Raw genomic sequence first — 22362 nt, forward strand, 5'->3', positions numbered from 1 at the left:
TTAGAAGGGATTCTTAGTTTCCATAATACTTCAAAATCTGCAGTATCGTCCCCCTCTATTACATTTCCCCTCAATGCAAGATAAGCACTTTTTACAGTGTATTGGCCAGTAGGGTCCTGCTTCCAAACCCACTCATCCCGACTTCTAGGTTGGATTCGGATGCCTCCCACGTCCTTTAGAAATGAGTCAGCCATGGGTATCTCGCTGTCAAACAAAAGTCTCCTCCACTTGAAGTCCCATTCCCAACCTATGTCTTTGAGGACTCCCATTTGCTGAATGAAATGATTCTGTTGACATGAGTTGAGATAAAGCCTCGGGTATTTGGCTATTAAAGCTGTCTCCCCATCAATCCACCTATCCTCCCAGAACTTGACTCGCTCACCACACCCCACCTTCCACACCATTCCATTATGAAGAATCAGCTCTTGTTGCGGATGATGGATAGCCAATTTCAAATCTCTCCACCATATAGAATCATTAGAGTCTCGTGATGCTTCATCTAAGCTCCTCCAGCCACCATACTTTGACTCCAATACTCTAGCCCACAAGTCTGAATGGTTTTGGAATAAGCTCCACTTCCATTTGCCGAGCAATGCAAGGTTGAAACTATTGATGTCCTTGATTCCCAGCCCACCTTTTTCTTTTGGAAGACAAACAGTCTCCCACTTGACCCAAGCGATTTTGTTTTGATCGGGGCCTCCTCCCCATAGGAATCTACGCTGAATGCCCTCCAGTCTTTCCACCACCCTTCTAGGAATCCTGAAAAATGAAAGAAAATATATGGGAATAGATGTTAGAACAGATTGTATAAGTGTGACTCTCCCCCCGAACGATATGTGTCTCTGCTTCCATTTTGCTAGTCTCCTCTCACACTTTTTAAGGATAGGGTCCCACAACTGACATCTTCTCGGGTTATTTCTCTTCGGATCTGATGCTTTTCTCTTCGAATCTCATTGTCTTCCTTCATGAGGTGCCTCTGCTCTTCAGATCTGACGCTTGTAACACCCTGATTGAATCACACCAGAATGAGAGAGATCCAGAGACTATGCAGATATGGGACTGTACAACTGAGGACGGCTTAAAGGAATTAATTGGTATTACCTATACCAACAAGATGCATCTACTTTTCGGTAGCCCATCACTTAAGAACTTCATAATTAAGCGTGTTTGGCTTGGAGTAGTTGTGGGATGGATGACCTTCTGGGAAGTTTCCCATAAAGCGTGTGAGTAAGGACAAAACACGCTAAAAAGTCTTATTTTGGTTTGTGGGATCAATCATTGATCCTGGAAATGGGCAGAGCTGATTTTCGAGGTCTCAAAAAAGGCTACCTATGGAAAGTTCTGATCGATGGAGGGTTTTGACCAGCAAGGATGTTGAGTGAAGTGTCACCGCGTGAAATGCCGTAATGTGAAAGCCGTTAAGAAGTCAAAAATCAAGGATGTTACACTTCTCTCTTCATATCTCACTGCCTTCGTTCACGACGGTACCACCGCTCCATTGCCTCAGGAATCATCTTCTATCTTCATCGTCATCGTTGTTTTGTTAGTGGGTTAGGGATGAGGAAGGGAGTGGGTGGGTGGGTGAGAGGATGAATCGTTGTTGGGTTTGAAGGAGAAAAGATTGTTGTCGCGCTATTGTTGAAGAAGGAGATGGCCTCGACGGAGTTGTCATGGACCCACCAGATGCGGAGATAGTTGCCGGAGGTGGCAAGAAGATCAAACAGGGAGATTGGGGATTTTGTTCTTCACGAGAAAGGGAAAGAGAAAAAAAATACCGAGATGCACATGTCCAACTTTTAGAAGTGATACATAAGACACATAGGTTCAGATTTGTCCAAACTTAACTCCGGACCAAAAAGTCACACATTTTAATTTTGTGAGAACGAATAACGAACAAAATTTTGTAGGAACGAAAAACATATTTCTTTTTTACTCAGCAAAAATAATATTGTATTATATGTTAATCAGTACAAGTTGTACTGTTGAAATTACACACTGGGCCAAATTTAGCAGGACTATGGATCCCTAATATAGAGTATCTAAATTGAATTAGGAAACCATAATTCTGACAGTTTGCTTGGTCCACAACTACCCAACATACATATAGACTCCCACCCTAATCACATAAATGCCTCTTTCATATTGCTGGACCAGTGATGAAGCGATACGTCAAAGTCCTTATTCAGATTTTTTTGCCAAGTCCAGCAAAGAAAAACTGCATCCTCCAGTATCTTACTACCATTAAAACTGTCCCCTTCAAAAACAATGTTATTTCAATGCTGCCAAATACTCCAAGTCAAGGAGATCCACCAATATTTCCAAATCTGAGAACTAGAGCCATTTTGATTCCAAACCACGTGCTGGAGGAAATGCATTATTGGGAGCTGTAGAAGTGGTCCTGAAGTGTTTGTCCACGATACTAATTCCCACCAGAGTGGCAGTATTTTGCTGCAACTAAAGAATAGATGTGTTGCATCCTCATCTTTATATTTGCAGAATGGACATGTGGGATCATTTATTTCCACATTTCTCCTGTGCAGGTTCATTTTTGTTGGTAATCTGTCCCTGAGTAGTCTCCACGCGAAGAACGCAGCTTTGCTAGGAGCCTTGACCTTCCATAACTCAATAAAAACACCATCCTGATTTTCATCAGTTTGGGTTGACATAAGCTTCTTGTACCCGCTCCCTGCTGAATAGACACCTGATGCATCTTCCTTCCAAATCCACTTGTCTTCTCGGTCCGGGTGGATGTTGATATCTTCTAGATCTTGTAAAAACTTTACAGCCATCTCCATCTCATCATCGAAAAGTTGCCTTCTCCATTTAAAGTCTCATTCCCAACCTGTAGCTATGAAATCGCCCATCATCTTTATGAGATGTTGTTGCTGTTTGGAAATAGAGAAAAGTGAGAAATATTTCAACTTAAATGGTACTTCATCCTCCTTCCATCCATCCTCCCAAAATTTGGCCTTTTCTCCACACCCCCTTTCCATTTTATCCCTTTATCGAAAACGCTATCATCTGCACTTGAAGGATCTATGATATTTATATCCTTCCACCATGTTGATACTCTACTGCCCCTTGTTGCTTCCTCCAAATTTCTCCAATCGCCATATTTTGAGTCCAATATTCTATCCCATAATTCTCCTTTGTTATGGAAAAAGCTCCATTTCCACTTTCCAAGGAGTGCATAGTTAAACTTCCTTAAGTCCCTGATCCCTATTCCACCTTTCTCCTTTGGTAGGCACACCGACTCCCACTTTACCCATGTTATCTTCTTCTCCTCCACACCTATGTCCCACAGAAATCGTCTCTGAATCCACACCAATTTGTCTAGATTTTTATTTGGAGCCCTGAAAAAAGAAAAAAATATATAGGAATAGAATTTAGAACAGACTTTATGAGTGTTACCCTTCCCCCAAAAGATAATTGCTTTTGCTTCCATTTTGCCAATTTACTCTCACATTTCTTGACTATAGGATCCCATGTGTCGGACCGCCTTGGATTTGCCCCAATCGGGAGGCCCAGATATAGAAATGGTATGGCCAATAACCTACAAGTTAAATACCTAGGAGCATCCTCCTTCCAACTCTCTAACATCCCAATTGTCCCAAAACTACTCTTTGAGAAATTAATTTTAAGGCCTGAGACAAGTTCAAAGCTTCTCAAAATCACCTTGATCGCTTTAACATTTTCCATGGATGCTTTCCCAAAAAAGAGTGTATCATCTGCATATTGTAATATGCTAACCTCCACCTCATTTCTACCCACTAAGAAGCCTTGAAACAGATTTTTCTTCGTCGCCTCTCTCATCAATCCATTTAGTCCCTCCGCAACAACGTTGAATAATAACGCAGCTAGTGGGTCCCCTTGTCTTAGACCTCTTTGGACTGTCATTAATCAATATGGAGATAGAAGCTGATTTTAGGCAGCCCTCAATCCATAATATCCATTTTTCACAAAAACCCATCCTCCTCAACATATATAGCAAAAAATCCCAAGAGACTGAATCGTAAGCCTTTTCAAAATCTGCTTTAAAAACCAAACACGGCCTATTTCTTGACTTTGCTTCATGGATTACTTCATTTGCAATGAGGGTGTTGTGTAGCAAATGACGGCCTTCTATGAATGTTGTTTGTCTCTCATCTATTAGTGTTGACAGCACCTCCTTCAACCTCCATGCTAGCACCCTTGACACAATTTTGTATATGCTACCTATTAGAGAAATAGGCATGTATTCATTTAAATTTTGTGGATCAGATACCTTTGGAATGAGCGCAATGAAGGAAGCATTGCAGCCCTTCGGGAGAGTTCCATGAACGAGAAACATATTTTAACCTATTTGAAATACTAATACTGATAGGACCCAGCTAATTGAAGAATTGCCACATGAGCAGCTGATTCACCAGAGATCAAGTGGACCCAAGACTTGGAAGGTGTATTCTAGAAGGAAGGGTAGAAAGGGTATTGGTGGCTAGTTAGTTACAATTGTGTGACGTGGTTAGGAGTGAGGAGAGTACCATTGCACTTCCTGGATATAAGGAGTGGGAGGGGGAATATTCAAGGGGGGGGATTATTGTAATATTCTAGAATGTATAGGGAGCTTTAGCTTCCTATTAGGAGCCCTGCTCTTGTCAGATCTGTGGATTGTTATTCCCTTTTCTGTTATTGTCTCCATTGTTGATCATAATAATAAAGCTCTCTATTCCTCCATTTTACTATTTTTACTGTTTGATTGTTTTATTGCTATTCTGGTACGTATCAAATACCCTTAAAAAGACTGAATGTTGAACGCTAGCAAGAAATCATGAAAATGATTATATCTCACATCAAAGAAGTAACATCCTTGAAGATGCACGTATCCCTTTTCAACCACAAAACCCCATAAATAGCACATTGCCACAAAACTATTAATCACATACCCCTCTCATGTTTGAAGTGCCATAGTGTAAGACATGTTTCCAACCCCAACACCTTCATACAACTTGGATATTTAAGTTGAAACCTCCATATGGATGGAAAGACATTATTGTTATTAGAAAAATATTTATTTTTTAATTTTTAGAGAAGTCGACTTCAAATATAATATAAAATACAGATAACCATATCTTTTCTTTTGTTTGGTTGAAGAGAAAGTGGAAGGAAAAGAAAGAATCTTAGAATGTGGATTTGGGCCTAACTTAAACCCAAAAGTTAGCTCATAGAGTAAGGATTGTCCCCCACTTATATATTCTATATTGGCCTTATCTCTAGTCAATGTAAGACTTGTGTTTTTCCCAATACACCCTCTCACGCCCAGCACTTTTGGTCTTGGTGCATGAATGACATGATGGGTGACTCATTTAATGGATCTAGGATAAGCTCTGATACCATCTTAGAATGTGAGTTTGGGCCTAACTCAACCCCAAAAGCTAGCTCTTAGAGTGAGAGTTGTCCCTCACTTATATACTCTATATTGACCTTATCTCTAGCCAATGTAGGACTTGGATTTTTCCCAATAGAAAAAAACTGACTTCTAAAAAGAAAAACTTTCTTTGAACTCCCTTTCTATTCAAATTTCAAACTTTTATTTCCTTCCTTATTTTCCAACCCACCAAACAGACTTGGAAAAATAATTTTTCTCACATTTTTTTAGGCTCACTATCATAGAAAAAACTTAGAAAGTTGGTTTAAGAAGGTAAATATACTTTTCTTAAAAGATATAGCTTCATTCTCTTATTTTGAGATTTTTTGTTAAGAGACCAAATTCTTTCATTGTAAATTAGTGTCTCTTGATATTCTTATTGAGGCTCATTATCATAAGAAAGAGGTGAATATACAAGAATATGCAAATATTACTAATATTTTATTTCATTAGCCTTTTCTCTCTCCCTATCTTTGTATGTGTGTGTGTGCTATCTCGATGTCCTATAGTATAGACATTATTAGTCAAGCCAAAGTGTCAATGTTGTACCCGATGTCCATATCAAAGTTTGTGCTTCACAATCACACACCCACTACTCACCGAAAATACCTAAAGCTTATTTCAAAGGGATCACACAATTGGGCAACGGAGAAATAAATGAGGCATAGTTTTAGAAGCATATCCTCACATGACAAATGTCAGAAGAGAGATCTATGTTAGCCTATCTAACTTGCAACAAGTCATCTATACTATTATAAAACTGTCTACACTATTATCAAGTGTTAATCACAAGACTTCGTTTCCTTCTCAATTCATGGATGGCATTTTTGTCTATATTTGGTTTTCTTTTGTCTTTTTCCCCGTGCCTTTCACAGAGGGCCATATTTTTTGTAGCAGTCTAGTACAATCAAGGATCCAAATTCTTATTCAAAGATGAGAAGAAATGGGAGCACAAGGACTGAAGGTAAGGCCAACAAGGACTGAAGTTCAATAGCTTGTCTATCATTAAAGTTTCTAAAGAAGTGGGCATTCCAACAATGATCAGAATCATGGAAACAAAAGGGTTAACTACGTTTTTAGTCCTTGAACTTTTTTGAATTTTCACTTTTAGTCCTTGAACTTTAAATTGACCAGTCTAAGTCCCTGATGTTTTAGTCTATCAATGGTTTTGGTCCTTGTCGATAAATCTCACTGTTAAGTGATGATGTGGCGCTAGATTTATTATTATTTAATTACATTTTCCGACAATTCATTTTCTGGCAGTTAAAAACCGCCACAAATTGCCTTTCCTTTTTCCCCTTTCCGGCCAAGTAAAATTTCCAATCAAAAACTTGCTTCCAATGTACATAAGATTCAATCACAAATTCAACAAAGTTTCAATCTCCCGGTGATATATTCCTAACTCAAGTGGTCTTTAACCTTTTATCAATAAAAGCATTGTCCCTTTCACCTTATGCCTCCATTGTAGCTCGTAAGCATATGGAATCAACACCGTGGTCAACAAAATTAGAACTACTAACGTTTGTATATGATTTGGAGTAATCTATATTTGAAAGAACAAGGATGAACAAAACAAGTTGGTTGAGTGATTCAAGTCAAACATGCAATACACTCGCTGTAAACTGGAAATAGCAATTGTATGATTCAAGTCAAAGTAACAAAAAATGCAGGTGTGATTTGATTGCAATTGGAATGTGGAAAAATCCAAGGACGAGACACAAAGAAAATCATTGCATAAATGATTGATTATTAGATTTACCTAGAAGCAACATTGGCAACAAAGAGCAAGTACAACGTGCGGCCAAAAACACAAGAAGCTACAACGTGACCAAACCCTCTTAACCCTACAACTACGCGGGGGTCCAATGTGAGCAAGACCACATCATTCTCTCCAGCTTCTCCCTCTCCAGTGAAATCCACGTTGATAGATTCGACAAATCTAACCCAGCTTCGCACACTCAGTCTTGATTTCAACGCGCAAAGGAATTCCCTCCATTCAAATCTGGCCTCTTGCATCAACCTCCACAACCTTCAAATTTGGCCAACGTGGTCGACATTGCTATTGTGAAACATCGTTTGTGCGTTTTGCTAGCAAGAACCAGACTGAGACCGAGATTCACGTGCGTCACTCATCTCTGTTTCATCTGCGACGATCATCATTGTTGCATTTGCAAGACCTCGTATTTGTCACAAGGGCTCTTGAGTTTCTGGGATTTTTGTTCTGATTGCAGGTTTGATGTTGGTGATGTTGGGATTTGACGAGTGTTTTGCGAATTAAGAGAAAGGGGAAAACAATTTCTAGTGGTTTACAAACCGGCAGAATTTGTTTAATATGTTTCAAAAATTATCGTCAAGCAATTCTTGGTAGTTTTTAACCACCAAAAAATGAAGAGTCGAAAAATGTAATTAAATTGTAATAAACCTAGCGCCATGTCATCACTTAACGGCAAGGACTAAAATCATTGACGGACTAAAACATCAGGGACTAAGACCAGTCAATTTAAAGTTCAAGGACTAAAAATGAAAACTCAAAAAAAGTTTAAGGGCTAAAAACATAGTTAAACCAAAACAAAAACATGCTTTCCTTGGAGATTGTGAACATCTGAGAGCCAAAAAAGATGAGGAAAATCTTCCAACCAGGGTATATCTTCCACATCCTCCCAAAATCTAATTTTTGAGCCATCTCCCAACTTTAAACAAATCAGATTGATTAAAGAAGAATATCCTTCACAAAGAAATTTACAAGGATCATGAAATCACATTCAATAGTTGATTTTTTTTTTCTGCAAAAATAATATTCTATTAATTGAGTACCAGTGGTACTAGAATTACAAACTACATTCCAGATTAGTCCCAATACATAAAGGTTGGGACCAAAATCTGGTATAATATCATTTTACATTCAATAGTTGATGAAAAGCAACTTATTGTGCTACTAGGTTTCTTCCTCTTTCTCTTCCTCCTAGGTCATATATACCACCAGTCAAGATTCCTTGTAGTCTCATGTCTAACTTATTTCAATACCACTATACCCAATAGTTTTTAGTACCTATACCCTGCTCAAATAACCTTAAATGTCTTCAGAAACTACTATTTTGCATCCAATATAAGACCTGCAAAGCCATCAGGTTCATGTTTTATTCAAAAACCAGATTTCCTTATGCCTTTATCAATCTGACAGAATCTGATGTTTATTTATAATAGAACAGTAGAGGCTAGCTCCATATAGAACCTCTGCTGAGAATACAGAAGCCCAGACTCCTCCGGCGAGAGCTGAGCTTCCTACCTCCAAAAATCTTCTCTCTGCCTCCTCAGTCACGTTATCCCCCTTATACCATTTCCCTCGCTTATTCTGGTGTCATTCCAGAATATTCATTTCCCCATGCCCATCATGCTCATTCCATCTCTCATCAGCAGAGACAATCATGAGCATGACCCCCTTCAATTAACTTCTGTTTTGGCCTAATTATTCTATGCCCGTAACATCCCCATTACTGCTCCCCTAATTTCTTCTTTTGTGCACCCTCCTCATCCTTTCTTTTTCCTGACCTATACTTTAGTAATTGGAAGAGGTCTATCAAAATTCTACAGCCTAGAGTTCTGGTCAAATAAATCCAAACTTTGAAAGTTGTAAATGAAAAGAACTGGAGAAAATTGAAAGAAGGCGGAGCTAGGACACTAGCCTTTTAACAGAATTTCTCATTTACCTTCAAGTTTGTGATACATATGCAGTGAATAATATCACATCCAAGGAAAAAAATGTCGATCCAGTTAGTGCAATACACAACAAAATGATGGTGAACACAACAGAAAATGAATTGTAAATTAAACTATAACCTCAGACAGATTTACAATCAAGGAAGAATGCAGGGAATAAACAAAGTAATCAGCCAGTAAATCTAGTGATGGGCATGGATCCGGATTGATCCGATAACCCAACCAATCCAAACCAAATTGAAGGGTAAAAAGATACAGGTTGATTCGGATCATTGGTTTAGATTGAGGAGTGGGTACAGCAAAAGGATAGAGAGGTGGATTCACTGCCAGTGCTCAAAAGGGTTAGCTGCTGGGTTTGTTGCCACCACTGCACACTAAAGGAACCAGCTTGGGTGGCGATAATATGAAGGGACTTGCACACTGAACCCGTTAGCCTTTTGCATTTGTCTGGTAGTGGAAAGAACTGGATCTCTCTCTCAAATCATAAATTAATGGGAACAGTGGTGCATGGAAGGCCAAAAGGTTATTTTTATTATTAGAGAATGATTATCAAGTCATATTAATATGCAAAAGACGTTAAAGAAACTAAAAGCTGCCTGCTTGAAACACTGCTTTTTTCAATTTTCATTTTGGGTTAATGAAAAAAAATAGTTAAAATTCAAACCGATTACAGTTGAATGGTTTGGATCTAAATATCCTGTAAATCCAAACTGACCAACCCATGCCCAGCCCTTACATCCACATCTTTCTTTGTCCCATGACACCAGGGAAAGAAATCAATTCAAAACAGAGATAGAAATAAATTATATCTTTCGGTAAAAGAGTAAATATAAAGCAAGTGATTATTCACCTCGTGTAAAATGGAAACCATAGCTATGTTAGTTTTGCCCGCTCCTGTGGGAGCACACACCTGCAGGAACATGATAAGCACTTCATTACACTAGAAAAGTAACATTTTTTTCTCTTTTTGCTAAATGAAGGGCTTCTATAATCATTTTTAATTATTAACTATGTTTGAAAAATAGACCATAGATCACTCACTAAAATATTCTCATTAGTTCCATAAACAGTTGGAAAAATCCTGCTCTGAATGCGATTAAGTGATTTGTACCCACGGAACGCAGCTTGTGCAAAGTCATCTAACTCCCTGATTTCAATCTGAAAGTGCATAATTGTGGTAGATATGCATTAATAGTGCTATATCATAAACCAGTACTCAGAAGACCACTTGGGTATTGGGGGAAGCGATAGTCATGCATTTGTTAATATCTAATTAAAAATAGAAAATTTGCAAAGGTGAGTTTTAATTTTTTTAATTGTGGCATGGTATTCATAACCAAAGATCCAAGGGCAATAGCACTCCATGCATCACACCCTTCACTCACCTCATATGTTATTAAAGTTACAGTGAACAAAAATACTTTTAATCTCTCAATGAACAGTTGAATGAAATTCACAAATCATAAATAAGAGATATACCAGCTTTTCTCCAGGTTTCAATGGTGCAGTTGGTTTTGGGGGAATATTAACCTCTTCATACCCCTTAAAATGCTTCCTTACAGTTCCTTCAGGAAGAGCAGTAACAGCTATTGACTCGAACTTATCTCCAGAACCAATCATCTCATCAAACATTTTTTTCCTCTCACTTGCTTGATGTAAAGATGAGAAATCCAGTGCAGACAATTCACCATCACCAGCATGTTCTACTCCCCGTCTATTTCGTTTTTCCTCCTTGCGTCGAAGCTTGTCAATTTGCTTTTCTGATTCTGTTTGAACAGTCACCTACAAAACGCAATTCCTTAAGGAAGGCAGTGTTTTAAATAAAAAAGGAAACATGTCTGGATTTTACTTTATACAAGTGAAGAAGTACAGATAATTATAAAGAACATGATCAATACCTGTGTTCCATAACTAGGCATGCGAGACTGAGCATTTGAAGCATTTTTATCAGACTTCAATACCAATAAGCCATGATGAATAGAATCAACAATCTCCTTTCGATGCTGCAAATTATCACAAAAATGTCAACTATGACTCGAACAAATCCACAAACAAAAAAAACAAAAAAAAAACTTCAGTATCTTTCACTGTTTCTGTCAAAACTGTGTTACTCCTATTTTATGAAGTTTTATATTTTATCCCTGCTGTATTTTTATTCTGTATCTGTTTTGCATCTTGCTATTAATACTAGGTGTGTATATTAGGAAGCAATCCCATAATCACAGGGATTTGTCCCCTAGAATTAACTGTCCCTATTTCCTAAAATAGACAACAGGCTTGTGTGTATATATAGGCACCTGATGTACCGCATAAAACATATACAATAATATTATTCCTTCTAAAACTGAGATGGTATCAGAGCTCCTGATCTTTGGGAGCCTCTGACTACGCAACCCTAATCCTTATCGCAGCCTTCATTGTTGCACACCCTAATCCTTATCGCAGCCTCCATTTCTGCACACTTCACTCTGTACCTTGATTGCACCTATCTGTGATGGTTGAAATCGTGAACCCTATTCTGGAAATTGGGGACAAATCCCAGACTGCTGGTGAATTGCAGAATGTTCATTCTGCTTATCGATAAACTGGAAAGAATTATCTCAAATGACCTCAACTCATTAGGACCATCTTGAAAGGAAAAGGAAAGGTCAGTCACCTGATTGATGCTGCCCCTGATGAAAAGGATGTCAAGTTCAAATCATGGGATGAAGAAGACTCCATGATCATGGCATGGTTGAGGAATTCAATGGTCCCAAAAATCAGTGATACCTACATGTTCCTCAAATCAGCAAAGGAAATTTGGGAGGCCGTAGAACAAACATATTCTAAGGCCAAGGATGCTGCTCAAATCTATGATGTAAAGGTGAAAACCGTGGCTGCCAAACAAGGGAATATGCCAATCAACTCAAGTCTCTATGGATGGAACTGGACCATTACCGAGTTATAAAAGCTAAGTGTTCAGAAGACTCAGCAATCCTTAAGGAGTATATTGAACAAGATAGGGTCTATGATTTTTTGGTGGGCCTGAATCCTGAATATGACCAGGTCCAAATCCAAATCTTGGGAAAGGAGAAAGTCCCAAGGCTTAATGAAGTGGTAGTCATTATCCAGAGTGAAGAAAGTAGGAGAGGATTGATGCTGGAGACCCCAACTACCAAAAGCTCAGCAATGGTGGTCGAAGGAGGAACAACCATGGTTGCTGATCAGAAAAAATACGAGGGGGTCTGGTGTACCTACTACAACAAGTCACGCCACACAAGGGAGAAGTGCTGGAAATTACATGGAAAACCCCAAGCCAAGAATGGGGGCAGAAAGGAGAGCGAGAATGGGGACACAAGGGAGGCCCTCCAAGAAAGGGGGGACAAGCACACATTGCTAATAGACAAGGTGAAGGATCTGTCCAGCTAAATCATGAAGAGATAGAAAGAGTAAGATTCCTCCTTAGTAAATTGGAAAAGCCCACAAGTACGTGCTCCTTAACATATTCTAGTAAGTTTCTAGTTTCCTTTGGATTTAATGTTTCAGATACACCTTTTACCCATTAAAGTAAAAGTGCTGAGTTATAATATGCAATGAGAGAGAAGAGAGAGAAACAGCGAGAGAGACAGAGAGAGATTAGAGAGAGAGAGAGAGAAAACGTGAGAAGGAGAGACAGTGAGAGAGAGTGAGGCCACTCACCGTGTCCACGAGAGACAGAGAACTCATCGTGTACAGGTGAGAGGGAGGGGAAGTGTGCGTGTAGGGAGACCGAGGGAGAGAGTTCGATCACACAGAGAGGCAAAAGATGAGATATGGGAGAATCAAGGGCGGAGAACATCGAACGCTAGAAGGTTCCCTCGTTGGCAGGAGGAAGGTAGAGTCCGTCAGAAAAGAGCATCTTCTCCAAGATGTAGCCTGGTGACTAAGTTTCAAACTGGTCATAACAAATGGAACAGTAACGACGGACGACATGGCCATTATCGAAGGCATGTAGTAAGCTGGAATGCAGAGAAGGAGAGGGTGCTTCAAGATACCACTGATCATGGTGACTGGGTTGTTGTATCACGAAGAAGAAAAAGGAATAGAGAGACCAGTAGAGGTAGACTGGGTACGAACATTTACCAACGGAAAGCGAAGAGACAGACATGGAGGAACAAGGAGGACGTCACGACCTTTTATTTCTCCAGATTCCCGGAAGAGATCACCGAGCAAGACATGTGGCAGAAGTTCCAGAAGTGGGGGAAGGTTTGGGAGGTATTTATATCCAGAACCAAAAACAAAATGGGCCATAGGTTCGGCTTTGTAAGGTTCAAGGAGGTGACGGATGTACAGAGTTTGGAAAGGAGCTTAGATAGCAATCTATTCATAGGGGGGCAAAGGGTGTTTGTCAATAGGCCGAAGTTTGATAGGGAGAAGATGCTTTGCACAAACCAAAGGGACAATGTCACGCGAGGTAATGGTAGAGACAGAGGTGCCCACATGGATAACAGAATAGTGGTTGAACATGGAAGACCTCGATCATATGCTGAGGTGGTTAAGGAGACTGAACCTGGACATCTGAGTTCCCTGTGTCGGAATGAAGTAGCAAAATGTGCTGATAAGGACACTCACAGTACAGTGGTCCTTAATACGAGCAAGGTGAAAACGGAATGGCTTCACAAGGCGTGGGTAGGTAGACTGAAGAACAGAGGTATGTTTGAGAGGGTGGAGGAGGAGTTGAAGTGGGTGTTGGAAGACGATGATAATCCAACATACTGGGGCGACGACTGGGTGCTTTTCCCCCATATGGAGGATTCCAGGGCTACTCGTCTCATCCAACGTGAAGAGGAGACTGGATCCTCCCCCATCATGGAGCTTCAGCGATGGTCTCCGACGATACGATTGACCCATAGACTCACCTGGGCTCTTATATGGGGACTTCCTCCCACAGTATGGGCGGATGAATACATGGCGAAGGTTCTGGTGGAGATCGGAGAGGTGGTGGAAGTGGATGAGTTTGTAGAGGCCAAACAGAGGATGGACGTGGCGCGTGTTCTTATTAGGACGAAGATGAAGCCGATGTTTCAGGTGACGGTGCCGGCAACCATCGACGGCGAACGTTATGATATCCACGTGGCGGAGGATGTTTCGAGCTTCGGGAGATCGAAGAAACCCGGTTGGAACTCGTGGCTCCCCCCCTCGCCTTTCTCCACACAGCCAAACACCCCCGTTTCAGAGGGCGACGACATCTCCGGGGTTATGGTCGGTGATGATACCTCCGACGGAGTCTCCGACGACATCCTCGGTGGTTTCTCTGACCACACGAACTTTTCCTCTCTACCCATAGAGCGTAGAGACCAATGGGTTCAACCCCTTGGTCGTTCTGGCAAGGACCGGTCCGACTCTCCTAGCGCTGACGTGGACCAACCAGCAAATGACAACGCTCTAAGTCAACAAAGCCCTCATGTCCAGAAGGTGCAGGCTACTCACAACGGCCATTTTTCCGAAAATGGTTCAGCATTTAATGCTCCTGAAGAAAGCCCTACTCTGGTAAGCCTTTTATATGAAAAGCCTACCTCTATCGACGGTCATGTTGTTGAGATTCAGGGGTTTAACACTTGTGGGGAAGCCTCGGGCAACGAAAAGAAAGTCATTGAAGAGGAGCACCAAAAAGCTTGGCCACGTGAGTTTTTTGAAGGAGAATCTGCAGTAGTGGGCCAACAGAGAAATGGCCCATTACTTTCTGCCAAAAAGGTCTATGTTAGAAGAAAGGAGGTGTTGACAAGTAAAGGTAAGGCCCATCAGTCTGAGTCAAACGTGGACCTCAACCTAGCTTCTAAATATGCTATTCTGCCCCCAATACAAGAGGATTCTATAGAGCTCCAGTGTGCTCTCCTGAAGGAAGTGGGTATGTCTTATGGGGAAGATGACAATAGGATAAAAGGAATGTTGCTGGACATGGAGAATAAGGACGTTGTGAAGGCAGCAGAGAAGGGAAATAAAACCCAGCAATTATGATCATTTTGTCCTATAATTCTAGAGGCTTGGGGAGGGGTGTCAAATGGACTGCTGTTAGAAGGCTCATTGCAAAGCACAAAGTGGATATTGTGTGTCTCCAAGAAACCAAAAGGGAGACTTTTTCTAAAAATATATGCCAAGCTATTTGGGGGGACTCCTCTGCCCAGTGGGATTATGTTCCCTCTGTGCAGGCTGCTGGTGGCCTTCTTTGCATATGGAATAACTCCATTTTTGAAGTGGAAAGAAGGGAGAAAGGTAGAAGTTTTTTAATGCTGGAAGGGAGATGCATAAGTAACAATCAGAAGTTGACAATTGTCAACGTTTATGCCCCTTGTGATATGGTGGGGAAGAAAGCTTTATGGGATGATCTGAGGCAATTAAAGGCTTCTAATCCGTGTGGTCTGTGGTGCCTGCTTGGTGATTTTAACAGTATCAGATGTCCAGAAGAAAGAATTAGTCTATCTCAAAGAAGGGCAGATCCTTATGATATTTCTGCTTTTAATCAATGGATTTCTGACATGGAGATTCAGGAAATTAAATGTGCTGGAAACAGCTTTACTTGGATCAGACCTAATGGTTGTGTGAAAAGTAGGCTGGATAGATTTTTGGTCTCAGAAAACTGGCTATCTTTATGGCCTGAGAGCTGCCAACTTGTCCTCCAAAGGAACCTTTCTGATCATTGCCCAACCATCTTGCAAACCAGCAAGGTGGATTGGGGTCCAAAGCCGTTTAGAGTCTTTGATTGGTGGCTGCAGCAGAAGGGATACCAAAAAATGGTTAGGGAAGCTTGGATCAAGGACCAGCAGGGGGGTTGGGGGGGTTTTGTCCTTAAGAACAAGCTGAAACACCTTAAAGCTAATATCAAGCAGTGGAGCAAGATTGAGGGGAATATTAATGCCCAGAAGATCCTTAACATACAACAGAAGTTAAATGAGGTGGAGAACCTAGCCTCTCATCGAAACCTGACTGCCCAAGAGTTGGTGGACAGAAAAGCTCTTCAGCAGGATCTTTGGAATGCTTCAATTGCCTTTGAATCTCTAATGAGACAAAAATCCAGGACAAGATGGTTGAAGGAAGGGGATTCCAACACTTCTTATTTTCACAAATTGATAAATTTCAGGAGAGTTTATAATGCTATTCCAGGTATCCTTATAGAGGGGGAGTGGGTTCAGCAACCTCACATAGTGAAGAATGAAGCTGCTAAGTTTTTCCAGAATAGATTCTCTGAACAACTGCAATCTAGACCTACTTTAGATGGGGTTCACTTTAAAACTATCTCTCAAGGGCAAAGTGACCAGCTGATTACCCCTTTCTCTGATCAAGAGATTAAAGAAGCAGTGTGGGGCTGTGGAGGGGACAAATGCCCTGGGCCTGATGGTTTAAACTTTAATTTTATCAAACATTTCTGGGATGTCCTGAATCCAGAGTTCAGGAGATTTGTGGATGAGTTCTATGCCCACGGAAGCTTCCCTAGGGGCAGCAATGCTTCCTTTGTGGCCTTAATCCCCAAAATAAATCATCCGCAATCCTTCAATGATTACAGACCTATATCTTTGATAGGCTGCATGTATAAAGTGATAGCTAAGCTGCTGTCTAATAGACTAAGGTCTGTTATGGATGATATCATTGATGAAAGACAGTCAGCTTTTATCAAGGGAAGACATATTCTTCACGGCATTTTGATCCTTAACGAGGTGGTGGAGGAAGCAAAGAGAAGTAACAAGCCAGCAATGATCTTCAAGGTTGATTTTGAAAAGGCTTACGACTCTGTTTCTTGGTCCTTCTTGGACTATATGATGTCTAGGTTGGGGTTCTGCCAAAAATGGAGGAATTGGATATCATCTTGCCTTCAATCAGCAACCATTTCAGTCTTGATTAATGGTAGCCCATCTAAGGAATTCAGCCCAACGAGAGGCTTGAGACAAGGGGACCCTTTAGCCCCCTTGCTTTTTAACATAGTCGGAGAAGGTCTCACTGGTATGATGAGGGAAGCAGCTCAGAAAAATCTCTACAGAAGCTACTTAGTTGGGAAGAGGAAGGAACCTATTAATATATTGCAATATGCGGACGACACTGTTTTTGTGGGTGAGGTTGCTTGGGAGAATGTTTCTGCTGTAAAGGCTCTCCTCAGAGGCTTTGAAATGGCTTCTGGCTTGAAGATTAATTTCACGAAAAGCCAATTTGGGATAATTGGTGGAGGAGCTAACTGGGGTGTGGAAGCAGCTCATACTCTGAACTGTGGTCAAATGGACCATCCTTTTCTATACTTAGACATCCCCATTGGTGCCAACCCCTCAAGTCTGATGGTGTGGGAGCCTCTCATCAATAGGTTCAAATCTAGATTATCCAAATGGGCCAGCAAAGATATATCTATGGGAGGGAAGCTCACTTTAATCAATTCTGTCTTGAATGCCCTCCCAATTTACCTCCTCTCTTTTTTTAAGATACCTCAAAGGGTAGTCCATATTCTCATTTCCTTACAAAGAAATTTCCTGTGGGGTGGTGACAATACCCATCACAAAATCCCTTGGGTGAAATGGGAGGATATTTGTCAGCCCAAGCATGAGGGGGGTTTGGGTGTAAAGGATATTTCGAAATTTAACACAGCTCTAATGGGAAGGTGGATTTGGGCCTTTGCCTCTGGTCAGCAGCAACTCTGGGTCAGAGTCCTAAAATCTAAATATGGGGATTGGTCAGAGTTCCAGCTTCAGTCTAACAAGAGGGGCCATTCTCACTGGTGGAGGGATATTAGAAAGATTTACCAGCAGTTGGATCCTAATATTTTCAGTCAGAATATGACTTGGAAGGTTGGGAGTGGGGAAAATATCAAATTTTGGACAGATAGGTGGCTTGGGGCAGATTACACTCTTGAGCAAAAGTATAATCAGCTTTTTCGGATTAGTAGACAGCAAAGCTCCTTCATCTCAAGCATGGGCAACTTCATTAATGATAGTTGGGAGTGGGACCTCAGGTGGAGGAGAAATCTTTTCGATCATGAAAATGATATAGCTGTGCAGTTCATGGAGGAAATAAGCTCCATTCCTATTCAGAGGAATAGTAAAGACTCTATGGTGTGGTTAGCTGAACCCCATGGTCAATACACTACTAAATCAGCTTACAATGTCTGCACTAACCTCAATACAGCAAACACAGATGGGAAGATATATAAGCAAATCTGGAAATTGAAAATTCCCCCTCGGGCAACAGTTTTCTGTTGGAGACTCCTTAAAAATAGACTCCCCACCAAGGAAAATCTCCTAAGAAGAGACATTAATATCCAGGACCAAAACTGTCCTTTGTGTGGTACTGCACTGGAGGATGTGGCTCACCTTTTCTTCAATTGTAATTTGACAAAAGGTTTATGGTGGGAATCCATGAGATGGATCCGGGTAGTAGGCCCCCTGCCAAGTCATCCAAAGTGCCACTTTACTCAATTCTGTGAAGGCTTTGGGGATCCTGTAAATCAGGATAATAGGGGTGGTTGGTGGATTGCCTTGAATAGTTCTATTTGGCACCATAGAAACAATCTGATTTTCCAAGGAAGCCCATTCGACCCCTATAAAGTCATGGATCATGCCATTTACCTTCTTTGGTCCTGGTTCAAGGCTAAAGATAAAGATTTCAATACTAGCTTCACCCACTGGTCTTCCAATATTTCGAAGTTCTTTGGATAGATTTGTTGGGTTTCCTTAATCTCATGGTTTAGGATGGGTTTTTTGGAGGGCAGCACTCTGGTGCTTTGTATCTATCTCTAGTACCACTGGTACTAGTTTTTCTATTATTAATAATATATATATCTTTTGCCTTCCAAAAAAAAAACACCTTTTACCCATTATTGGATACTAGACTCAAGAGCCGCTGACCATATGACACCACTCCCAAAATACTTCTCCACATATTCTCCATGTCCTAGCAACAAGAATCTATGTATCATTAGCTTGTTGTAAGCGGTTCTGTTATAAAACAGCAACCAAATGCACAAATTTATCTACAATGTAACCTTAGTACCTCTGGTACTTTTCAGAATCTATGTATCATTAGCTTGTTGTAAGCGGTTCTGTTATAAAACAGCAACCAAATGCACAAATTTATCTACAATGTAACCTTAGTACCTCTGGTACTTTTCAATATATATAATATCTAATTTTGCTGAGCAAAAAAAAAAATGTATCTATTTTGTATCTTGCTATTAATACTAGGTGTGTATATTAGGAAGCAATCCCATAATCACAGGGATTTGTCCCCTAGAATTAATTGTCCCTATTTCCTAAAATAGCCAACAGGCTTGTGTATATATAGGCACCTGATGTACCTCATAAAAAATATACAATAATATTATTCCTTCTAAATTTGAGAGTTTCACTATAAGATAATTGATAGGCATGCCTTCAGTCTTAAAGTGAAGTTCATCAATCATTACAAAGAATTATTCAAACAAAGAAAAAAAATGTCAGATTTCAAGAAAACCTAACACAGCATATGAAGCAATCATTACTTGGATATGGATGAAGGAAGAGAAAAGTTCACAAAGAATTATCAATGGTAATAACCTTTTGAAAAAACGAGAGTGGAATTAGCATATTCTCACCAATAAAAAAATTTGCACAGTTTCAAATGCACTATCGCCAACAAGATCCAACAGATCTCCAGCTATCTTCAAGGAGAGAGGGAAAAAACAAAGTTTCAACATTGCAGAAAACTGTAGTTATATATTATATATACCTGTTAAAAAGAGATTGAGACAAGCAATACCTCTTCACCAGGCTTTTCGGAATAAAGAACCCGACAAATGGCCATTGCCAATTCATCTTGGGATAATTGTGAATTACAATTCTTAACTATTTTATCACATGCATCTCGTAACCAAGTCAGGTTGAACTTTTCCCTGTTAACAACAGAATGATCTGTTGGGACATTATGGCCATACTGTTCTTTGTGAAATTCTAATGAAACAGTGCTTTCAAAATCCATCATATCCCCATCATCTAAGGATACATCAACCAAGAAACGAGCTGGTGCTTGAAAAAACAAATCAGCTCCAAATTCTAAATCCTCGTTAGCATCTAGATTTCTTTCAAAAGAAATGGCAGAGTTTTTATTGCTCGGCTGCAAATTTAAAAGTCGCTGTGCTAGAGATGCAACTTGCCTCAACTTGGCATCAGTAACTGTGCGTCCAACAAGTTTTTGTAATTCTAACCTGCATACCAATGTTGCACACTGAAAGTTTAAAATCTTGAACAAATTCTCCAATCTCTCCATATTCAAGACACATAATAATCAATCATATATTTACGCCATATTATGGCCTCTGTATTTGGTAACATGCACCTGGCAATACAAATAAGAGAACTTCCACAAACAGTGTACTCAAAATCCTCTATACAATAGTTAGTAAGGCTCATTAAATTCTTTAGATCCAAAAGCCATGCAAAATTGAATAATTACTTCATGAAAAATGCAAAGGCACTGGTTAATGAACTAAAAGTGGAAAGCTCTTATTAAAAAATGTTATTAATGCACCCCCACCATGATTTCCAATGCATCCCCAACATAATTTCCAATAAAAATCTTCTACTATTGATTGCTTAACCAGAAACCTAAGGCCACCAACCAGCAGGACCCTTATTTCAATAAAGTGTGAAAGCGAGATCTCAAAAACCAACTATCAATGTGTGTTTGTTTACCAGTTTGAGCAGCAGTTTCAAATGTTCCAGTTCCACGAAATTAAGCGTGACAGGAGATTTTTGGTGGATTCATTCAACGGGATGTTAACACTTTTACAAACACCCTCAAGCATTTCAGAATTCAGATTACTGACAACTATTATCAAGGTTGTCAAACTCTCAAGTTAACTCACCATCAAACTCTTTTAGATAAAGATAAACTCAAGTAAACTCTTTAAACTCACGACTCAAGAAGAGAGTTAGCAAGTTTGAAATCAAATGTAATTTTTGCCCCCCATTGACCCTACAGTGTTAGTGTTTTACTACGGCTCAAATGATTTGAAGAAATTAACTCCTTTTTTAAATGATTTTACTTTAGGAACGTACGAATTTATCTATGATTTGATCATTTATATAGTTTGATCTTATTTAGTACTAATGTACTATCACACTTTATTGTTGTGATTTTTCATTTTACTTTATTATGGAGTTGAAATGTCATGTTAAGAGTAATATGTTACACATATAAGTTTTTTTAATATTATTTTTTATAGGGTCTTGCTAACCCATGCCCTAAGGCATTGGTTAAGGAACTAAAAAGAAAAAAGTATTTAGTGGGAAAATCATAGGAGAGTGCAAAAAAGATCATGCACAGCACAATTTTCCACCTTCTAATAAAAATATTTCTACTTAAGTTTCTTAACTAGTGCCCTTAGCATTTGCCTTTCTTATAATAGGTAAACTCTTACAAGTTTAAGAGTGGACTCTGCAGAAGATCCCCGAGTTTATGTAGACTCTCGAGTCTCGAGTTTGAGAATACTTACTTTTTATCTGAAATAATTTTATCAATGTGATCCTCCTCCTCCATTGGCCTGCCAAATAGCCGGTACATAGTCAGCGCCACCTCGTGGAACTCCTCGGAGCGCGTTTCTCCGTCAACCAAGTCCACCACCGCTCCTATAAACTGCTTGTAGGCCTGCCGCACGTCCGACGAAGCTGCTTCACCAATTCACCAAACACACAAACAAGTCATCGATCGCTATCAACATTCATTTTTTGCATCAATTGAAAATTACTAACACACTGCTTTTACAACCGCACACAACGTACCTTTTTCCCACCCGTGCACAATCTTCCGCGCCAGTTCCGATTCATCGAGTGAACTTGCGGAACTAAATGCCACAATTCAAAGAGTAAATATTAAACAATCAATTAATTGCACAAGCAACATGAAGCAATACCAAACAGGACGTAGAGGAAAAAGAGGAGAGAAAATGGAAAAACGTAATTGAGAATGCGATTAAATGGATTACTTGCTAGGTTTTTGGTTGTGGAGAATGGTTTTGCGATGAAGATAGTACTGGTCCACGTCGAAGGGATCTCTGAGAGAGTTGGTGAGGCGAGGAATCTGAAACAACATTTTCGACGATAACCTGAAACTCCTTGATCAGAACCGGTCGCTCCTCGAAAGAAGAACGAAGAAGATGATGATCGGTGGAGACGTGATACTGCGCTGTGATTCAACTCAAGTTGCCGGTTTCAAGGTCCGGGTTATGCTTATGTCTTGGACTTGAGCGAACCCTCACAGCGTAAATGGAGAAG

General features: G+C 40.0%; 1 protein-coding gene across 2 annotated transcripts in view; it reads right to left on the minus strand.

Annotated features, from left to right (window-relative positions):
* Positions 1 to 22362, minus strand: part of LOC114416613 (DExH-box ATP-dependent RNA helicase DExH14) — a 61587-nt gene extending 39225 nt beyond the window's left edge. Inside the window, exons 1-9 of one of the 2 annotated variants that reach the window (XM_028381545.1) lie at positions 22074 to 22362; positions 21871 to 21932; positions 21585 to 21756; positions 19850 to 20294; positions 19686 to 19751; positions 11020 to 11124; positions 10601 to 10903; positions 10163 to 10279; positions 9972 to 10031 (exon numbers count right to left, since the gene is read on the minus strand). In XM_028381545.1, coding sequence (XP_028237346.1) covers positions 9972 to 10031; positions 10163 to 10279; positions 10601 to 10903; positions 11020 to 11124; positions 19686 to 19751; positions 19850 to 20294; positions 21585 to 21756; positions 21871 to 21932; positions 22074 to 22180 — 1437 coding nt within the window. In that variant the 5' untranslated portion in view covers positions 22181 to 22362. Of the gene's footprint in view, positions 1 to 9971; positions 10032 to 10162; positions 10280 to 10600; positions 10904 to 11019; positions 11125 to 19647; positions 19752 to 19849; positions 20295 to 21584; positions 21757 to 21870; positions 21933 to 22073 lie in introns of those variants that run through there. The other variant, XM_028381546.1, reaches the window with a different exon arrangement.

The sequence above is a fragment of the Glycine soja genome, chromosome 6, assembly GCF_004193775.1.
Source record: "Glycine soja cultivar W05 chromosome 6, ASM419377v2, whole genome shotgun sequence".
Taxonomy (NCBI): Eukaryota; Viridiplantae; Streptophyta; class Magnoliopsida; order Fabales; family Fabaceae; genus Glycine; species Glycine soja.